General features: G+C 42.8%; 1 protein-coding gene across 2 annotated transcripts in view; it reads left to right on the plus strand.

Annotated features, from left to right (window-relative positions):
• The first annotated feature begins 1,552 nt into the window (after positions 1-1,552).
• The window catches only part of FBXO11 (F-box protein 11), a 74,330-nt gene continuing 56,290 nt past the window's right edge, over positions 1,553-19,592 (plus strand). Inside the window, exon 1 of one of the 2 annotated variants that reach the window (XR_012883261.1) lies at positions 1,553-1,946. Coding sequence is in view for 1 of the 2 variants with exons in the window: in XM_075863201.1 (XP_075719316.1) it covers positions 1,856-1,946 (91 nt within the window). In the remaining variant the exon portion in view is untranslated. The remainder of the gene's footprint in view (positions 1,947-19,592) is intronic. The other variant, XM_075863201.1, reaches the window with a different exon arrangement.

A 19,592-nucleotide genomic window follows, 5' to 3' on the forward strand; every position in this document is an offset into this window, starting at 1 on the left:
AAAAACACTATGGGGCGGTCACTAACGGGTTAAATGTTATACAACTGTTGAATATACTTTCTATATCAATTCCTTACGATGTCTATACAATAACATTGGGCTGTACGGTCTTGGGAAGGGACTAATATATATATATATATATATATATATATATATATCAATCCCTGGTATACAGTATATGGGCAAAAGTATTGGGACGCCTACACATTACACCTACAGGAGCTTTTATGACTTCCCATTCTAAATCCATAGGCATTAATATGGAGTTGGTCCCCCCTCCTCTTTGCAGTAAAAGAGCTTCGACTCTGCTGGGAAGGATTTCTACAAGATTTTGAAGGGTGTTTGTGGAAATTTTTGCTCATTCATCCAGAAGAACATTTGTGAGATCAGACACTGATGTTGGAGGAGAGGGCCGGGCTCACAATCTCCGTTCTAGTTCATCCCAAAGGTGTTGGATGGGGTTGAGATCAGGGCTCTGTGTGGCCAGTGAAGTTCTTCCACACCAAACTCAACAACCATGTCTTTATGGACCTTGTGCACTGGGGCAGTTATCCTGGAACAGAAAAGGGCCGAACCCCAAAGTGTTTATACAAAGTTGGAAGAATATAATTATCCAAAATGCCTTGTTATGCTGAAGCAATAAGATTTCCCTTCACTTGACTTAAGGGACCTTGGCCGACCCCTGAAAAACAACCCCATAGCATTATCTCTCCTCCACCAAACTCTACAGCTGGCACAATGCAGTCAGGCAGGTAACGTTCTCCTGGCATTCACCAAACCCAGACTCGTACATTAGACCGCCAGATAGAGCAGCGTGATTTATCAATCCACAGAATAGTGGCGGTGGCTTTACACCTCTCCATCTGATGCTCGGCATTGTGCTTGGTGATGTAAGGCTGGCATGCAGCTGCTCGACCCCCATGCCATGAAGTTCCCAGGGCTGATGTTAATGCCAGAGGAGGTTTGGATTCTGCAGCTATTGAGTCAATAGAGCGGTGGCGACTTTTTTGCACTAAGCGCCTCACCCCCCCCCCCCTTGTAACTTTACGTGATTTGACACTTCGTGGTTGAGGTTACTAAACACTTCCAAATTGCAAAATTATCACTCACAATTGATCTTGGAATATGTGAGAAAATAAATTCTACGAACTGACTTGTGGCATACCGTTACACTATTATACTGAAATTCAGTGAGCCCTTTAAACCGCCCTATTCTAGCACACATACTTGTAAAGGAAGGCTGCATGACTAGGTACTAGATTGTATACACTTGTGGCAATGGGACTGAATAAAACACCTGAATTCAATGATTAAAAGGCATGTCCCAATACTTTTGTCCATATAGTGTATGTTAGCAAGTACTCAGTACAACTCCACCCCAGCCGCCATCTTTCTTCTGTGTGTGTGTGTGAGAGAAACGGCGCTGTTTATTGGCTGCTGAATAGGTTGAGCTTTGTATCGAAGGATATTATTGGTTGTAGAGTAGGCAGTGCGCCGTCTCGAGTGCTGTGATTGGTCGAGATGGGGGCAGGCTTGTGACTGTGCGTCTTCCCCTCCCCCCTCCTCCTCCTCAGCTGTGTGACTGTGTCTCTGGCGGTGTCAATGGCTCCTCCTGCCGCGGACAGACGGGGCTTACGGGAGGGGATTTTTTCGGGGCTCCTGTGAGAGCTCCAGACACCGGAGTGACGGGGAAGGGGTTTTTGGACAGTAAGGAGGAGCCGAGAATCAGGAGCGACGGCGGCAGGATTGTGAAGCAACCGCAGGTCGCGCACTCTCACTCCGCAACAGAAACAGGGGCGAGCCCAGCTCTGTGAGCAGCCAGGAGCCCGGCCCTCCTCCCCCCGACAGTCAGCAAATGAACTCGGTCAGAGCAGCGAACAGGAGACCCAGGCGAGTGTCGAGGCCGCGCCCGGTGCAGCCGGAGAGAAACAACGCCGGGGAGCGGGGTAAGAGACGGGGGCGGCGGCGGGGGGAGGAGGACGAGGGAGGGGAGGCAGCTGGGAGGAGGAGGGGTGGATTACAGGCTCATTCTCAGGCCGCACGGTAAGGTACGGGCCTAGTCCCTCAGCAGCCTAGGGGGGCGCTGCCAGGAAAGTGCGTGGCTTGTACTGGGCCTCAGGCCGCGCTTTGTCTGCTTTAGACCGCGGCCCAGTAACCGCAGAATAACAAGCGTGTGTGACCAAGGATAGAGAATAGCAACGGCGTCCACATACTCAGCGCTGATCTGCCATAGCACTGGTGCCAGCCTATTATTATATACCCCACATACAAAGAGCAGCCCCCCCTCCTGGCACTGATCACTGCACAATGACCACACACTGCCAACCCTGCAGTCATTACCTGCTCCTCTATAGGGAACATCGCAACAACTATTATTATTTTTTTCTAACCCAACTAATATTGAGGCTGATATTCGTCTATCTGTGGAACCGCAATCCAAATTAAAACGCCACAATTCACGGTTGTTTTCCCTTTTTTTTTTTTTGCAGTTTGTTATGATCTCTGGTAGCAATTATTACGCATACGGAATCGGCAACCGGTTGGAATTATTAGGAAAATACATTGTGGTTTTTATTTTGTCTTCGGCCCCTCATTATATTTTTTGTTGTCGAGCTGTAATAGACTTTATTTTGCAAGAAATCTCTGGCTCTAATGTGTGTTATTTATTGTGCTCCGTCCTGACACGTTGGCCTTTTGGTGGAGCAAGATGGGTTAAAGTTGTCATGGACGCACCGATTATAGGATCTGGTTCTGATAAGTGTCTATAGGGACAAAACGAAATCTAGACAGATGAAATTCTCTAACATTGGGTTGAAGGTCTATTGGGCGTCCTTCAAAGTTTTCCTCAATTTATGGGATGATTGTTACTAAACGTCACGATCGGCTGAGATTTTTCCATCTAATCATAGAGATTGTTTAGACGTCCGGAAGAATTTGCTCTGGGATATATATTGGCGTGGACGTAGCGAGTACAGGTGGACGCTTCAATGAGGTCATTTCGGGACGTTTGTTTTATCGGCGCCAAGTCTTTGTGTCTGTGGGAAGCTTCAAGCCAAGATTTGTATTGTGATGCTTTGCTATTCCTAGTGGGGTTTTTTTCTTAAGTTTTTGGCACTGATCCTCTGTCAGTGAGAGGTTTCTAATAATCTGTGTAATATCACAGGGTAACTTCTGCTCATGCCGCCATCACAACAAGCTTCATGTAGATAATTAGCATATACTAATGAGTCTAGAAATCCCACTGCAGGCAGAGCACGGGTACTTTGCAGGTAGTGCCATGGGAACAATGGCCCCCAGTTAAATAGCACATTAGGGGGAACACATTGTATGTAGTAAGGATGGGATTCCTTTGTGCCGTAGAGTGGAAAGCCTTAGGCTACATGCACAATCTGCGTGTTTCACTGCGGAAAATACGCAGCAAAATGGCAAGAAATTCGCGGGGAAAAAAAGGAACCAGAAGGTGCGGTTTTTTTTAATGCGGTTTTTCAGTTTAGGTTTTAAGTTTTCATGCTGCGTGTTTTGGTGCGATTTTTTTTTTTTTTTTTTTTTTTTTTTTCCCCTCTTCACTAGGCAGAATTCGCAAGCGGAAATGCAAGATAAATTGACACGCTGCCGATTTTAAAATCCGCATCGCAAGTCAATTTACATGTCTATGCTAGTACTGCATTACGCCGCGGTTTTGCCTTATGCAAAACCGCACTTAGAGGCTCTCACCACATTATAAGTGGCCTATCTTGTACATGATGTGATCGGCTACTTGTACATGATGTGATCGATGTAGCTACTTACCTGCAAACGCTGATGCTGCTGCAGAATCAACTGTAGCCTCTGGTGCCGATGTGTCCTCGCTCGTCTGACACGATGCAGGACCTGTGAGTGACGTCACAGCGTGATCTGGCAGAAGCTGGGCGTTCTGAAGAGAAGTGGATGATACTTCTCATCAGAACGCCCAGCTAGTAAAAGTATTAAAAACGCCCCGATGTACGCACATAATACACGCCCACTTGGACTTTTACTTTTAAACACACCCACTTGTACTTTTGCAAGCCTCATTTGCATAACTACAAAAATGGTCATAACTTGGCCAAAAATGCTCGTTTTTAAAAATAAAAACGTTACTGTAATCTACATTGCAGCGCCTATCTGCTGCAATAGCAGATAGGCGTTGCAAAATCTGGTGACAGAGCCTCTTTAAAGGAGTTATCTGACATCACAAAAAGAATGTATGGCATGGGCACATACTCACATGTCAGTTCCTGTGTCTCTCTTTTTTTTTTTGTTGTAAAGCCTTGTATTGACCCGTTCCCTCATGGTACCCTTGTGTACTGAAGCCGCAGATGCTGGTCTCAGCGCACAAAACTACAAGTCCCATGACTCACCTGTTTTTCTCTCTACTGTTTTATCTTTACAGCGGAGGGAAATGTCACATGGTCAGTGACGTTTCGTATTCTGGGCATGCTGAGAGGGGCACGTGGTCAGAATGCGATACATCACTGATCTGGGGAGTGTACAACGGCAGCAAAGTCACGTTACATGTTTGCAGAGCAGTGGAACGGCACATCTGCAAAAAAGAAAGCATTAGTAGCGTAAATGTGTTCAACTGATTAAAATATATTTTAAAGGCCGTATATCTGCGTTTTTGATTTAGAGGTTTCTGGCCACGTGGTAAAAAATAAACACAAAAAATCGTGGCAATACCGCGCATGGATTTACAGAGAATTGCTGCGGATTTGACGGGTGAAACATTTTTAATTTCAACTTAAGAGTGAACACCTCCAGCAAATCCGTGCCCAACTTTGCATCGATTTTACACACACATATATATATATATATATATTTATTATCTTATTTTTTTAAATGCGTTTTCACAACGCGGTGAAAGTTTAATCTAAATGCACCCTGATAATTTTCACACTTTGCTTTTTCAGTAGTAACAAGCCATGTTTGGTGTTTAAGACGGATGTCCATTGCAAGAAAGGGCAGGGCTGTATGTCACTTCATAATATATACATACATATATCTCTCTCACAAACGTATAATCACTGCGCACAGCCGTTGTATATCACGACACTCGGACACAATAAGGTGTGTGCACGTGTCTGAAAATGTTTTGCTACGCTGAATGCAGTGATCTCATGTATGTGGCATACATATCGGGACCTGAGAGTAGATCTGTATCACTTTGGTCCTACCTACATTGAGCTGCTCAGCAATGTAAACATTGGAGCCCAACACAGCAGAGTTCAATATAGAATAAGTTTTTTTTTTTCTTTTTGTTGTAACCAAATGTGCAATCGTTTGGTTATAATAAGACATCTTTGAATTACTGTGATACTATACAAGGATAGTTTTATTTGTATTTATGTAAATTGAATAGCATCCCCCTCTTAAAAAAACAAACAAAAAAAAAAATCATCTTTTTTGTTAAATTTGAACAATTTAAAAAAGTTTAGCCATTTGCAATTTTGTTTGACAAAGTGACGTGAGTATAGCAACCATTTCTACTACAGCTAGCGTTTTTACTACTTTACCAGACCAATGAATGACAAATATTTTGGTAGAAGTTAAGCGCTTACTAGTGACATTTGATTAGCTTCTGCCCTGTCTCTTTGCAGTGCGTAACACCTGCGTGTAAGGCAACAACCACTATTCTCCAGTGAAATTGCTGGGGTGTTTGGCCTTGTAGGAACCAAATTTTATATATTCTGCCCCTTCAGAGTTTTTCTGCAATCTGTGGGTTAACCCAGCTGCAAGTCTAATTTCCCTGCAGCCCCACCACCGAAGAAATCCCACGTCATACAGTTCGTTATGAACTCCATTGGCTGCCAAACATGTAAGATTAGTATCCGCTGGAATGTGGCCGATCAAATAGTTCATATGAACGGTCTACGACCATAAACATGCTGGATTAAACGTCGATTTGACCGCACCATGTGAGTAAACCCTAAGGTTGAGTTCACATGTCACGGTTAAAGCGTATGTTTTTGCCATGACTGCAGCAAAACCATGCTGTTTTGCCAATCTTCGTTAAGTCAATGAAAAGTGTTGCGTTTTTGCAGCAAATATCAGCAAAAAAACAGCGTTTTGACCTTGACGTGTGAGTCTAATAGACCTGGATCCTGAACAGGGGATCATCACCTCTATAAGCTCAGAATTCCTTTAAGGCTACGTGTACACATTGCGTATTTTGCTGCGATTAATACGCACTAAAACCGCAGCAATGCACAGGTAAAAACTGCACTTAATCGTGCGTTTTCATGCTGTGGATTTTGGGGTTTTCCAAAGCACTAGGCAGATAAAATTTGTAAGCGGAAACGCAAGATAAATTTACACGCTGCGGATTCTAGAAAACGCAATACAGGTCAATTCCGTCAGTAAAATCATGGCAAATGTTTCCCTATGGAAAAATGTTGGATTTTTTTTCCCCACAACTTTCCCACAGAAAGTTTGTTGCAAGTCACAGTAAATCCACGATTTTACTGCAAATCATGGGCAACCGTGTTGACCTCAACTTCTGGGATCTGCTGACAAGTGGGTATGTTCACACGCTATGGTTTCAGGCGTATTTCGGGGTGTAAACGCCTCGAAATACGCCTGAGAAAATGGTAGCTGAACGCCTACAAACATCTGACCATTAAAATCTATGGGAAAACGGCGTTCTGTTCGGACGGGGAATTTTTTCACACCGCTGTTTAAAAAGAAACGGCGAAAAAAAGGATCATGTCCCTTCTTGAGCCATTTTTAGAGCTGTTTTTCATAGTTTCAACAGAAAAACGCCTCAAACTTTCTCAGCTTCAAAAACGGCTGAAAAGCAGAGGCTTTTCTTCTCTAAAAACAGCTCTGTAATTTTCAGCCTTTTTTGACTTTGCATGTGAACATACCCAAGGTATGGACCCAAAGCATTTGTTGTCCAGCAGAAATCTGACTCCAAATTTCTTTGTGTTTTGCAGGCAGCCTTTAAAATGTGGTTTTTGACATGGATATTGAGGCATATTTTAGGTTGGAAACCTAACTAATTTGTAAAATCTGCTACTGTTTTTTTGACAAAAATGCAGCAAAAAAATACTTTGACCAAAAGGGAGTGTTTTTATTTTTTTAATTTTTTCTGGCTCCAATGGATTTTAATGGGATTTTAAACGCCCCGAAAAAACGGCCAAAAAATGCGGGGGCTGAACGCCTCCAAACATCTGCCCATTGATTTCAATGGGAAAAACAGAGTTCCGTTCCCATAGGGCGTTTTTTACGCTGCTATTTTTAAAAACGGCCGCGTAAAAAAATGCCTCGTAAAAAGTGCATGTCACTTCTTGAGCCGTATTTGGAGCCGTTTTTCATTAATTCATTAGAGAAAAAGCTCCGTAAAAAACGCTGCAAGTTGCTTAAACGGCTGAAAATTAGGGTCTGTTTTCGCTTGAAAACGGCTCCGTCTTTTACGGCAGTTTTTGCTTTGCCGTGTGAACATACCATTAGAATGCAAAACAAAAATTTTATTATTTTTTTTAGTCATGCAATTCTTGACAGGAACACATTGCATTCTCAGTTTCCTGTTCTTTGTTACCACAGATAACGACAGATGCACTTTGAGACGATTTTGTGCAAAATAAAAAAAACGGTTGAATTCAATGGGATCCGTTGTGATGTCCTTTTGAGTGTCTTTTTGGTCTCGGCAACTGAAAAAAAAAAACCTGTGTGAACAGTGCTTTTCTTGCTATACTTACTATATTTGGCCACCTGCTGGACATGTATACTACTTCTGATGATCTACTCTTTGTTAAAATATTGCAGATATTATAATAAGATTCCCATCTTCTCTCCATAGTCAGATGACTTGTGTCCCAGCATTTGCATGTTGTTAACCTGCTAAAATGTTTTAGACCAGAGCTGGTTTTATATGACCTAGTGACTCCTTGCATCATCCTACAATGACGTGTTCCTGACAGTCTCTTCCTGGTGAAATACTTCATTGGTAAATAAAGCTTCTTGATGCAATCATAATAAACCTGTGAGGGCGCTATTCTAATGAGGCCGCAAATAGTGATTCATGGCTGGATCGTCTGCATGTAATGAGTAGAGAACATCTGCGGTAGTGTTTCAATCGTCGAGTATTCCCAGCAGGTCATGTTTTCAGGATTTATTTAGTATTGCACAGGTGACAAAATGTCAGTGCATCCGAAATCTCCACAATTGTTGAAACAGAGGCCCATGCGATATTTGTCAGTCATCCAAAAATGTGGCATTAAAAATACACTTCAAACTGCTACCAAAATCTAAATTTAGGCCCTGTTCACACACAGCTTTTTGACGTGGAAACAGCGTCGGAAAACGTGTCTCAAAATGTCCGAAAACGCCTCCCATTGATTTCAATGGGAGGCGGAGGTTTTTTTTTTTTTCCCGCGAGCGGAAAAACTGTCTCGCAGGAAAAGAAGCGACATGCCCTATCTCCGGGTGTTTCTGCCTGCAAAAAAACTCAGTCTGAACAGGGCCTTAAAGAGGCTCTGTCACCAGATTCTCAAATCCCTATCTCCTATTGCATGTGATCGGCGCTGCAATGTAGATAACAGTAATGTTTTTTTTTTTAAACGTTCATTTTTGGCCAAGTTATCAGCTATTTTATATATATATATATATATATATATATATATATATATGCAAATGAGGTTTGAAATGGTCAACTGGGTGTTTTTTTTTCGTTATGTCCAACTGGGCGCGTATTGTGTTTTTAACTGGGCGTGTTTACGTGTATGACGCTGACCAGTCGGCGTCATACACTCCTCTCCATTCATTTACACAGCAGCGATGTGCAGCCACATAAACAGAGATTAACGTTAATCAATTGTCCTGATAATGAATACACATTAAATCCAGCCTGGACGTCATGTGTATTCAGAATCCTGACACTTTTGACTCTTTTCTTTAAAATTTCTAGCAAGGGAAACGAAATCTCACGAGATTACGAGGTAAACGAGATTTCGTTTCCCTTGCTGGAAATCTCACAGAAAAGATTCAGAAGTGTCAGGATTCTGAGTACACATGACGTCCAGGCTGGATTTCATGTGTATTCATTATCAGGACACTTTACTAACGTTAATCTCTGTGTATGTGGCTGCACATTGCTGCTGTGTAAATGAATGGAGAGGAGTTTCAACCATTTCCTGAATTGTTCTCCAATATAGATCACACACAGGTTGTCATCCAGGTTTTCCAGAGCCCTGAATCACAAATCTACCTTAGATCACTGTCACGCAGCAGTATTTTGGTCAGTATTTTGCTTCAGTATATGTAATCTAAAACCATGAGTGGATCCAAAGCACGTTAAAGGTACAATTCTTTCCATAATACTTTTTCTCTGTGTAGCATCCACTCCTAGTTTTGGCTTTAAAATACTGGAGCAACTTACTGACCAATACTGCTGCATTAAAGCGGTCATAACCCATTGGCGACATCAGACTTGCTACTACGTCGAATGTACACCATCACAATATAGTATGGCCTCAGGAGCTTGGCACACACCATACCTGGGCTTTTTAAAATAGCTGATGCCTGTCTGGGATCGGGGAGAACTCTGGTCTCGGCCGTTGAATGACTGCGGTCAATAGCGACAATGGCATCTGAGCAGTTAGAGAGAAGGGGCTCCCTTTGTCCATGATGGCTTTCATCGTGGGGTGCTGATCAGTTGCCATGGCAGCCGGATGCATATTAAAGGCCTCCAGGTCTACCTTCTGTGATCTATTATCAAGCCTTGCCAGAGACCAGGCTTAATAGTAGAGCATAGACAAAAACACTGCAGTACTTTCGTATTGCCTAAGTCCCATAGGGGGACTTAAAAAAAGAAATAAAAAAAAAAGTAGAATTTTTTTTTTAAAATTTTTACAAAAATAATAAAAAAAACCCTCTTCCCAATCTTCCCCAAAAAATTATGTAAGCAATAAAAAAGAGTAAACAATTGATATCTCCTTGTTCATAGAAGCCCGATCTATTAAAATTACATTATTTAACCCTGTAGTAAAAAAACAAAATTCACAATGCTAAGCACTGCTATTTTTTTGGTCACCTCTATGCCCCCACAAGAAATGAAACCGTAGTAAACAAAATTGCATGCACCCCAAAATTGTACCATTAAAAACTACATCTCGACTCGCAAAAAACAAGCTCACACCGCTCAACCAATGGGAAAATAAGATATGGATCTCAGAGTATATTGATACGTTTTTTTTTTTCTTGTAATAGTAGTAAAACGAAAAACTATATAAATTTGTTATCACTGTAATCATTTTGACCCGCAGATTAAAGTTAACATGTTGTTTTTTTTTTTACTGCGCTGTGAACGCTGTAAAAGCGAAACAAAAAAACAATAGAGGAATAGCTGTTTTTTTTTTTTTTTTCTCATTCCATCCAACAAACAAATTTTTTTTTGTTTCCCAGTACATTAAATTGTGCCATTAAAAACTACAACTCGTCTCTCAAAAAAACTTGTACGGCTATGTTGATGGAAAAATTAAAAAGTCGTGGGTCTTGGAAAGTGACGATGGAGACAGCCAATTTTCGTTTATTCATTTTTATTTTTCCAAGGGGTTAATCAGTATTGCAATAAAATTATTACCGTATAACTTGATAGAGTTGCTATTAAGCTGCATGGCCACTAATGTTGGTACTTTAAGGGCACATGCACACAATGTGTATTATGCACAGATTTTCCTGCGGCTAATTCACAGTGTAATATAGTACCGGCAAAGCAAATGAGATTTCAAGTAATCTCTACACGTCGTGGAATTTTTCCGCATATATATTGACCTGCGGTGCATATTTTAAAATCTGAAGCATGTGAATTGGCTTTGACAAGTTTGTGTAAAAAAAAACAAAAAAAAAAACGCACCAAATTCTGCAACGTGACACTGTAGCCTAAGGGTATATTCACACACTGCAGATGGAATGGAGACTGTAGAAATCCATGCACATGCTGCGGAAACCATCCCATTCAGAGGTATAAAATCTTCTGCAATGGATCTGCCGCATGTAAATATATACCCTAAGGCCCTGTTCACACAGAGTATTTTGACAGGCTTTTTGGAGCGGAAACTGCTCCGCAAAACCGCCTCGCGAGGGAAAGAAGGAACATGCCCTATCTTTGCGTGGTTATGCCTCTGACCTCCCATTGACATCAATGGGGGGCAGAGAAGTGTATTTCGCTGAGTTTTTTTGCCCGTAGCACTCAATGGGCGCGAGCGAAAGATGCTGCGAAAATCTCGCCAAACTCCGTGCAGGAAGGACAAAATCTGCCTCAAAATCACAAACGGAGTTTTGAGGCAGAATTTTCCACCTGCAAAAAAACTCAGTGTGAACACAGCCTAAGGCCATGCTCATTTAGGCTGCATAAAAGTACGCTGCGTATACATCCTGGAACCCGCAGGGGATTCCGTCCGACAAACTGCACCAAAGTGGTGCAGTTTTTCCGCGCGGAATCTGCACTGCGGAAAACTGGTTGAAAAGTTTATACTTACCCCGTTCTCCGTTGTCGTGGCGATGCTTTCTTCTGTTCTTCCTCCTGGCTGGCCGCCTGGGATGACGCTGCAGCCTGTGATTGGATGCAGCAGTCACATGGGATGAAACGTCACCCCAGGAGGCCGCCTTGGATGGAGAACAGAAGAACCCATCGCTATGAACACTGAGAACTGGGTAAGTATTGACCTTTTTATTAGTTTTAACACCTACCCGCACCACAACATAGAAGTATGTCCTGGTGCGGGGGGTGATGTATGGCGCGGGCTTACTCGCTGGGCCTGCTACATACGCTGTGGGTGTCAGCTTTGTATTACAGCTGACACCTGCGATTAACAGCCAGGAACAGCGATCGTGACGTTCCTGGCCGGTTAACCGCATAGATGCGATCAATCGCGAGCACAGCATTTAAGGCGTTAGAGGGAGCATCACCCCTCCAATGCCCCCCCCCCATCCACAACGTGATCACTGGGTACCGATGGATGTCATGGCAGCCCAGGGGCCTAATGAAGGTCCCAGGTCTGCCTTCTCTGCCTCTGATAAGCCTGTAAAAATGACACTATACCGCAATACATTAGTATTGCAGTGTATTGTACCAGCGATCTAACAATCGCTGGTTCAAGTCCCCTAGGGGGACTAATTAAATGTGTAAAAAAAAAACTAAGGTTATTAGGAGTAAAAAAGAAAATGTTAAGAAAACAAAACGCTTTTTCTCCTAAAGTAATGTAAAAAATAAACAAAATTGTTATCGCGTCTGTCAGGGCCTGTTCACATCACTGTTGACTTCATCTCCCACAAAAGATGAAATAAAAAGTGATCAAGAATTCTTATGTACACCAAAGTAGTATCAATCAAAACTACAGCTTTCCCTGCAAAAATAAGCCCTTATACAGCTCAACTGGGCAAAACATTTTTCGTGGCCCTCCGAATATGACGACAAAACACTTTTTTTTATTTTTAACAATCTGTTTTTTACTAGTAATACATGAAAAAAACGATAAAAGTTTGGTATCGCCATAATTGTATTGACCCACAGAAAAAAGATTACATGCTGTTTTTTACCGCACAGTGAACGCCGTAAAAACTAACCCCCCCCCCAAAAGACTGAGGAATCACAGTTTTTTTCTTTTTTACCCCACAAATACGTTTTTCCCGGTTTTCCAATACGTTATATCATACAATAAATAGTGCTGTGAAAAACTACAACTCGTCCCGCAAAAAAAAAACAGGCCCTCGTGGCTTTATCGACTGAAAAATAAAAAAAGTTATGGCTTTTGGAAAGCGGGGAGGAAAAAGCAAAAATTAAAATCCGAAAAATGGCTGCAAGGGAACGGGTTAAACAAAAAAGGTTTTGGTTTTATTTATTTTTTGAGTCGTGATTTTTGTGCAGAAAAGCTTTGATTCTGAAAGTGGAATTTTGGATTTGAAGATTAGGCGCATATGATCTTTTGCCTGTAATCACACATTCAGTTTGATGCAGTTTTTTTAAAATTTTTTTTAGCCAAAGCTAGAAGTGGATCCAAATGAAAGGACAAGCATCAAGGAAAGACTCATTAAGAGGGTTGTCCGGTTTCAGCTGATTAATTTTTTTATTTGGGGATAATTATAAGTTATATAATTTTCTAATATACTTTTGTGTATTCATTTCTCACGGTTTTCAAGATCTCTGCTTGTTGTCATATGGTAGGCACATTCCTAGTTTACTTCCAGTGGATAAAATTCTGTCCATAGTCATGTGATGGACACACAGGTGCTGGGATCGTTAGAAGACACTGCTCTGATACACAAACGGTAACGAGCCGAGAACCTGTGGGGAATTAATACAGAAGCTATATTGGAAAATTGTACGACTTTTAATTATACAAAAAGTTACATTAATTTGCTGAAAACAGACATCCCATTTAATCCTTTATATCCACTCTGGTGCGTGGCTCAAAAAACTGCATCCAAAACTGCATGTGTTATTCCAGCCTAAAGAACTAGAGATGCTTTGTGCTCGGTTGTGAGTTGTACCACTTCTCGTCTTTGAGTTTTATTTTCAGGGCAGCTAAGGACAACGGCAACCAAATAACTGTTTTGCATAATGCAGTGTTGTGATCCTAGCCCAACCAGGGCAGTAGCACAAAACGTGGAGATGCTTCTCACGTTCGGTACTCTGGCAAGTCAACATGCCCTTCTCTTTTGTCAGGTTTCTAAGAGCAAACTTTTTTTTTTTTTCATAACCCATGTTCATTTTTACTGTTGAGAATAGTTTAGTCTGGGCATTTAAGGGCGCAGTCACACCTGGCAGATTTTGTTGCAGAAAAAAACCACACATTGACAGTTAAAGGGGTTTTCCGGCTTCTGACTACTGATGACCTATCCACTGGATAGGTCATCAGTACATGATCTGCGGGGGTCCGACACCCGGGCCCCGCACAGATCTGCTGGTCCGGTGCCTCCGTGCACCGAATGTCCAAGCTGGAAGCTGTTGGCTCCGGCCACGAAGTAGCGGCCAAGCTGCAGTACTGCAGCTCTGCTACTATTCAAGTGAATAGGAGCAGACCTACAGTTCTGCAGCACGGCCACTATGCTATGTACGGAGCCAACTGCTTCCGGGCTCCGTACATCGCATTATGTGCCATAACATCCAGTGCCCGCAGGCCACCGGAACGGCTTATCGGTGCGGTGTCCGCGTGTCGGACACGCACCGATGACACTGACTAACTATCTGGTGGATAGGTATTCAGTTGTCAGAAGTAGGACAACCCCTCTAAAGGCTATGTAAACCTTTTTGAAAGGTTTTTTTTTATTTTTTTTAATAATGTCAATCATTAAGATTGGTACAACTTTATAATTAGTTTTTATAAAAAATTATTTTGCTTTTTCAGTTACAGCTGCTTAGTATCCTCTATACAGAGCAGGTGTATAGTTCGCTATATCCTGTTCCCGTCAGGTCCATGGGACTGACTGGTTCAGTGCGTCTAACACGCAGGAACCACCTGTTCATCATATCTAAGGCTTCGTTCACATCTGCGCTAGGGTTCCGTCTGAGCATTCCACCGGAGCTTTCCGTCGGAACAGAGCCCTGACAGACAAACGGAAACCATAGGCTTCAATGGTGACGGATCCAGTGCCAATTGTTTCAGTTAGTCTCCGTTGTGCAAGGGTTCCGTCGTTCTGACGGAATCAATAGCGTAGTTTACTTTTTTGCCGCAAGAAAACACAAGTAGAAAACAGGGCTCAATTCACACGTTGCGTAAATACTGTGGATTTTCCACAACGGAATTAGTTGTGGCAAGTCCACAGCAAATACAGTAGCAGAAAAATGGATGAAATGAAACTAATCTCATCCACCTGCTGTGTAAGTGCTGAGCGGAAAAACGGCTCCGAAATTGACCTGTGGTGCAAAGTTTTATTCCGCAGATGTCAATTGTATTTGCGTAAACGCTTATTTGTTGAGGGCTTACCCCATTGAATTCAATGGCAGGTAAAATCAGCAACAAATAGCAGGTGTGTTTTTTTGTGGCGGGTACACAGCGATTCTGTCGTAAAAAAAAAAAAAAAACGCAACTCAGAAAGACTAAAAAAATCTTATAACTACCCAGGAGTCTGTATTTCTCCCTCCAGCCCAGCCTCCAGGGATGTTTCATCCCATGTGACTGCCGCTGCAGCCAATTACAGGCTGTGGCGGTCTCCTAAGATGAAACGTCATTCCAGGGGGCCGGCTAAGTGCTGCAGTTTTCCGCAGCTAACGTTTTGGGCGAAAAAGTGCACCACAGTTTGGTGCGGTTTTTCGCCCCAGAATTGCCTGCGGCGCACAGGGTGGATACGCTTCATGCTTTTACGCAGCGTATCCGCCCCGTGTGAACTCAGCCTAGAGCTTTAGGAAAGAGTCTTATGGCATCTTCTAAGGGCGTGTTCACACGGTGCTGTTTTGCTGTGCGCCAGAAAACCGTACGGCAAAAGCACAGACAGTTCTACATGGTGCCTTGTGCATTACGTTTTCTGCTTCAGCTGGAAGATGTCCAGATTACTGCATATTGGCAGTGTTAGTCCTAGTGTTAATAGCATCCTATTGTTAAACTTGGGCGGACAGGTGGAAGATCCTCTCAAGTTTGTTGTAGGACGTGTCACGTGTACTTCTCTATTTGCCGGTTACTGTAAGGGTACGAAAAACGGCAGAAAAATCGGAAGCAGAAGGAGCGTTTTTTGCGGCGTTTTTTTACGCGGAAAAAAAACAGCCATGTGAGTTCAGGACACGTGTTTCTTGGGACGTTTTTGGAGCTGTTTTCCATAGACTATTGAAAAAAGCGTAAAAAACGGCCATAAAAAACGCAGCGAAAATCGCGAGTGGCTTAAAAAAGTCTGGAAATCAGGAGCTGTTTTTCCTTGAAAACCGCTCCGTATTTTAAAACATTTTTGCTCACTGCGTGTGAACATACCCTAACACATAGCCGACAGACTTGGACTATGGACGCCTTTTGCGTTCATTTGTTAGAGTTTTTCCCCATGTCAAAGTCTTTAACCCCTTCCTGACATTTGACATATCCATACGCCAAAGTCGGGTAGGGGAAGTATGGAGCGGGCTCACGGAGTGAACCCGCTTCATACGATGCCGGTGTCTGCTGTTTGTTACAGCCGACATCTCATAGATTAGTATTGCAGTATATCGTGCAAACGATCGCTGGTTGAAGTCCCCTAGGGGGACTAATAAAAAAAGTAAAAATGAGTTAAATAAAGTTTTTGTTTTTTTTTGTGTAAAAAATAAAAATAAAATAAATATTTAAAGTAAAAAAAAAACCTTTTCCCATTTTCCCCCTAGAGCATAGTAAAAAAATAAACATAACTGGTATCGCCGCGTCCATAAAAGTCTGAACTATTACAATATATCATTATTTAACCCGCACGGTGAACGCCGTTTTCTGGTACATTATATGGCAAAGTAAATGATGCTACGAAAAACGACAACTCGTCCCGCAAAAATCAAGCCCTCATAGTACTATATCGACGGAAAAATAAAGACGTTATGGCTTTTGGAAGGCGGGGAATTAAAAATGAAAATCTGAAAAATGGCTGCGGCGGGAAGGGGGTAAAATCAACAATGTATAGTAAATATTAAAATGTGGAACGCTCCACGTGGAAAAACTCCTGTGTTTTATTGCTTGACCAGGGGAGTTGAGGTCGTCATGACTGTAATGATCGCAGTCGCTATGGATCCTTTGTCCTCTTCGCATAGACCGGCTACATTGACTTGCTTTGTATCCTGCAGTAGTAATCTGTTGACAGCGTTGTTCGGTGACTGATGGATACAATAGTTATAAGAACGCTTTAGCTTAACGTTTTATTTTAATTAGAAATTCGCTGTTTAATTACAAACAGACTAACAACAATTAGCTCCTAGCATCATACTTTATTAGTAACTGTTTATATCCACACATTGCTATGGGAGTAGTAGCCACAGGGAGCTAGGGACCGATTATGATTTGTGTTGTACCACCAACTAACCAAAGGCAACTGGAAACAAACACTTACTCAACAATATAGTGTTCAGGCTCCGCTGTAATGTAAGTGACTGCAGTAGTCTAGTATGTAAGATCCAGAAACGTAAAGGATTTGTTGTATCGTGTGGCGTGTGCTGCGTTTGTGCATTTTATACCAGGTATTTGTGTCCTGTGCTTACATTTATTAACCAGGTATCTGATACAAGTCTCAAATCGTTTGCATGTTAGACGTAAGGGCTCGCATTATATAGAAGCTGGGAATAAGATGGTCTAAGATCCTCGCGTTTTTATCATAATATATAATGGAGAGGTGTTCGGCGCTCAGTTGCGGCCTCGCTACAGACTTAGAATACTTAATCTGTTATTGATTACTCTAATGGAGTCTAATGCAGATTCATTGGTTCTGGTGTCTGTTCCTTGTGTCGTGGCTCCTTCTCATTCTGTATATATTGTGATTCCATTGTGTAAATGATCAGTAAAGCCTGAATATCCATGTAAATAGATCATGTTAGGAGGAGATCAGAATTTTGACGCGGAAAAACATCCAAAAAAGCCTCCCATTGATTTCAATGGGAGGCGGAGGCGTTTTTCTCCCGCGAGCGGTTTTTACTGAAAAAGAAAAAAGCGACATGCCCTATCTTCGGGCGTTTACGTCTGACCTCCCATTGACGTCAATGGGAGGCAGAGAAAGGGTTTTACACAGCGTTTTTTTGCCTGCGGTGCTCAACGGTCGCGGGCAATAATCACTGCACAAAACGTGGCAAACTGCGTGCGGGCAGGTCAAAATCTGCCTCAAAATTCCAGATGGAATTTTGAGTCAGATTTTTCTGCCGGCAGAAAAACTCAGTGTGAACAGGGCCTTTATATTCTTTTGGTCGCATACACAGAGTATTTGATGCAATCTTCTAATAGCTGATAAACATCGTGATAGTAAAAATTTAGGATGGGAGGTTAATCTGACATGTTGAATTTCAACATGACTGATCCTTTTTTTTGCTGCTGCTAACATTTTACTTAAAGGGGTTATGCCATAAAACACATGTATCCCCTATCCACAGGATAGAGGGTACATGTGTGATCGCTGGGGGTCCAACCACATGGGCCCTCAGCGATAAGGAGAACGGGGGACCAAATGTCACCCAGAGCGCTGCATGAGCACTTAGGCCCCATGCGCACGAACGTGCTTTTGCGGCCGCCATTCCCCCGAAAATCCACGGGAGGATTGCGTCCCCATGCATTTCTATGGGGCCATGCACGCGACCGTAGTTTTTACGGTCTGTTCATGGCCCGGGAGCCCTCACCGCAGAAAGAACTGACATGTCTTATTACGGCCGTCTTCTGCGGTCTGGGCTCATTGAAAATAATGGCCGCGCCCATGTGCATTGCCCGCGATTTGCGGGCGGCATGCGGCTGACAGTTCGCTGCCGGCCGACCCGAAAATCACGGCGGTGCACATGGCTATGATCGTGTGCATGAGGCCTCAGACTTCCGGGTTCTCTGTCCGGCTTGTGTGTTTGGCGGCTCCATAGAAATTAATGGGATTCTTTTGCGCATGCGTGACCGGTTCTCATTTCTATGGAGCTGCCGGAAGTCCAAGCTTCTCATGTAGCGCTCTGGGTGACTTTTGGTCCCCCAGTAAGAAGTAGCAGTTTCTAGTTGCCTGAGGATCCGATCTGTTGGACTGCGCATGTGTGACCATTGACACTTCACAAATTCGGAGAATAAAAAGAACATTAGGGGGCACCATATTTGTGAGAGCAATATCCACACAGGAGCAATGCAAAGTCCAAGGTACCTTTATTTAAATTCCAATTGAGAATTTCTTTTGCTAGATCTAACCGAGAAATGTAACTTTCATGGAACAACTCCTTTTAATCAATCCACGGGGGATTACAGTACCAGACGGAGATCAGAGCATGCAGTGAATTTTCAAAGCCGTAGCATGCCCATTCTGCTGCAGATGCTCACAGTGGACTTCACCCCTTTAGAAGGGGTGAAATCCGCAGCAAAATCCTGCGGTTCGATGTGGAAGAATACCCAACAAATGCGCTACGTGTGAGTTTCCGAACATTGGCATTGACCCAGTGTTAAAACTTTTCTGTGAAATGCCACAGCGATAGGATCGTGACACCGGTAAATAAACCATTCTGCCTCCAGTCAGTGCATGATCTTGCTGCCAGATTCCCTTTAGTAATATTTATTTGTTGTCCCATCATTTTCTTTTTTTATTAACCCCTTAATTACCACCAATTCACCTTTTCACGGCGCTGTGTCGTAAGTCCAGCACAGGTGTCCATCGGGCTAAAGAAAGCCGTGCTTCTGTGCTAATTGCCGGGATCCTAGGTAACTCCCGACCGGTTAACTCCTTCGATACCGTGGGTCAGTCTTATGGGGCTACCTCTGTCACCCCATAAACTTTCCCGCAACTAGCAAATGCCTCCAGGTCTGGCAACCTATTAGAATGAATGTCAGTTTTAGGGTATTTTCACACGACCTATTTTCAGACTTTTCTCAAATGCCCCGAAAAAATGCTAAAAATATGGAGGCTGAACGCCTCCAAACATCTGCCCATTGATTTCAATGGGAAAAACGGCAGTTCGTTACAACTGGGCGCTT

Source organism: Rhinoderma darwinii, chromosome 4 (assembly GCF_050947455.1).
Source record: "Rhinoderma darwinii isolate aRhiDar2 chromosome 4, aRhiDar2.hap1, whole genome shotgun sequence".
NCBI lineage: Eukaryota > Metazoa > Chordata > Amphibia > Anura > Rhinodermatidae > Rhinoderma > Rhinoderma darwinii.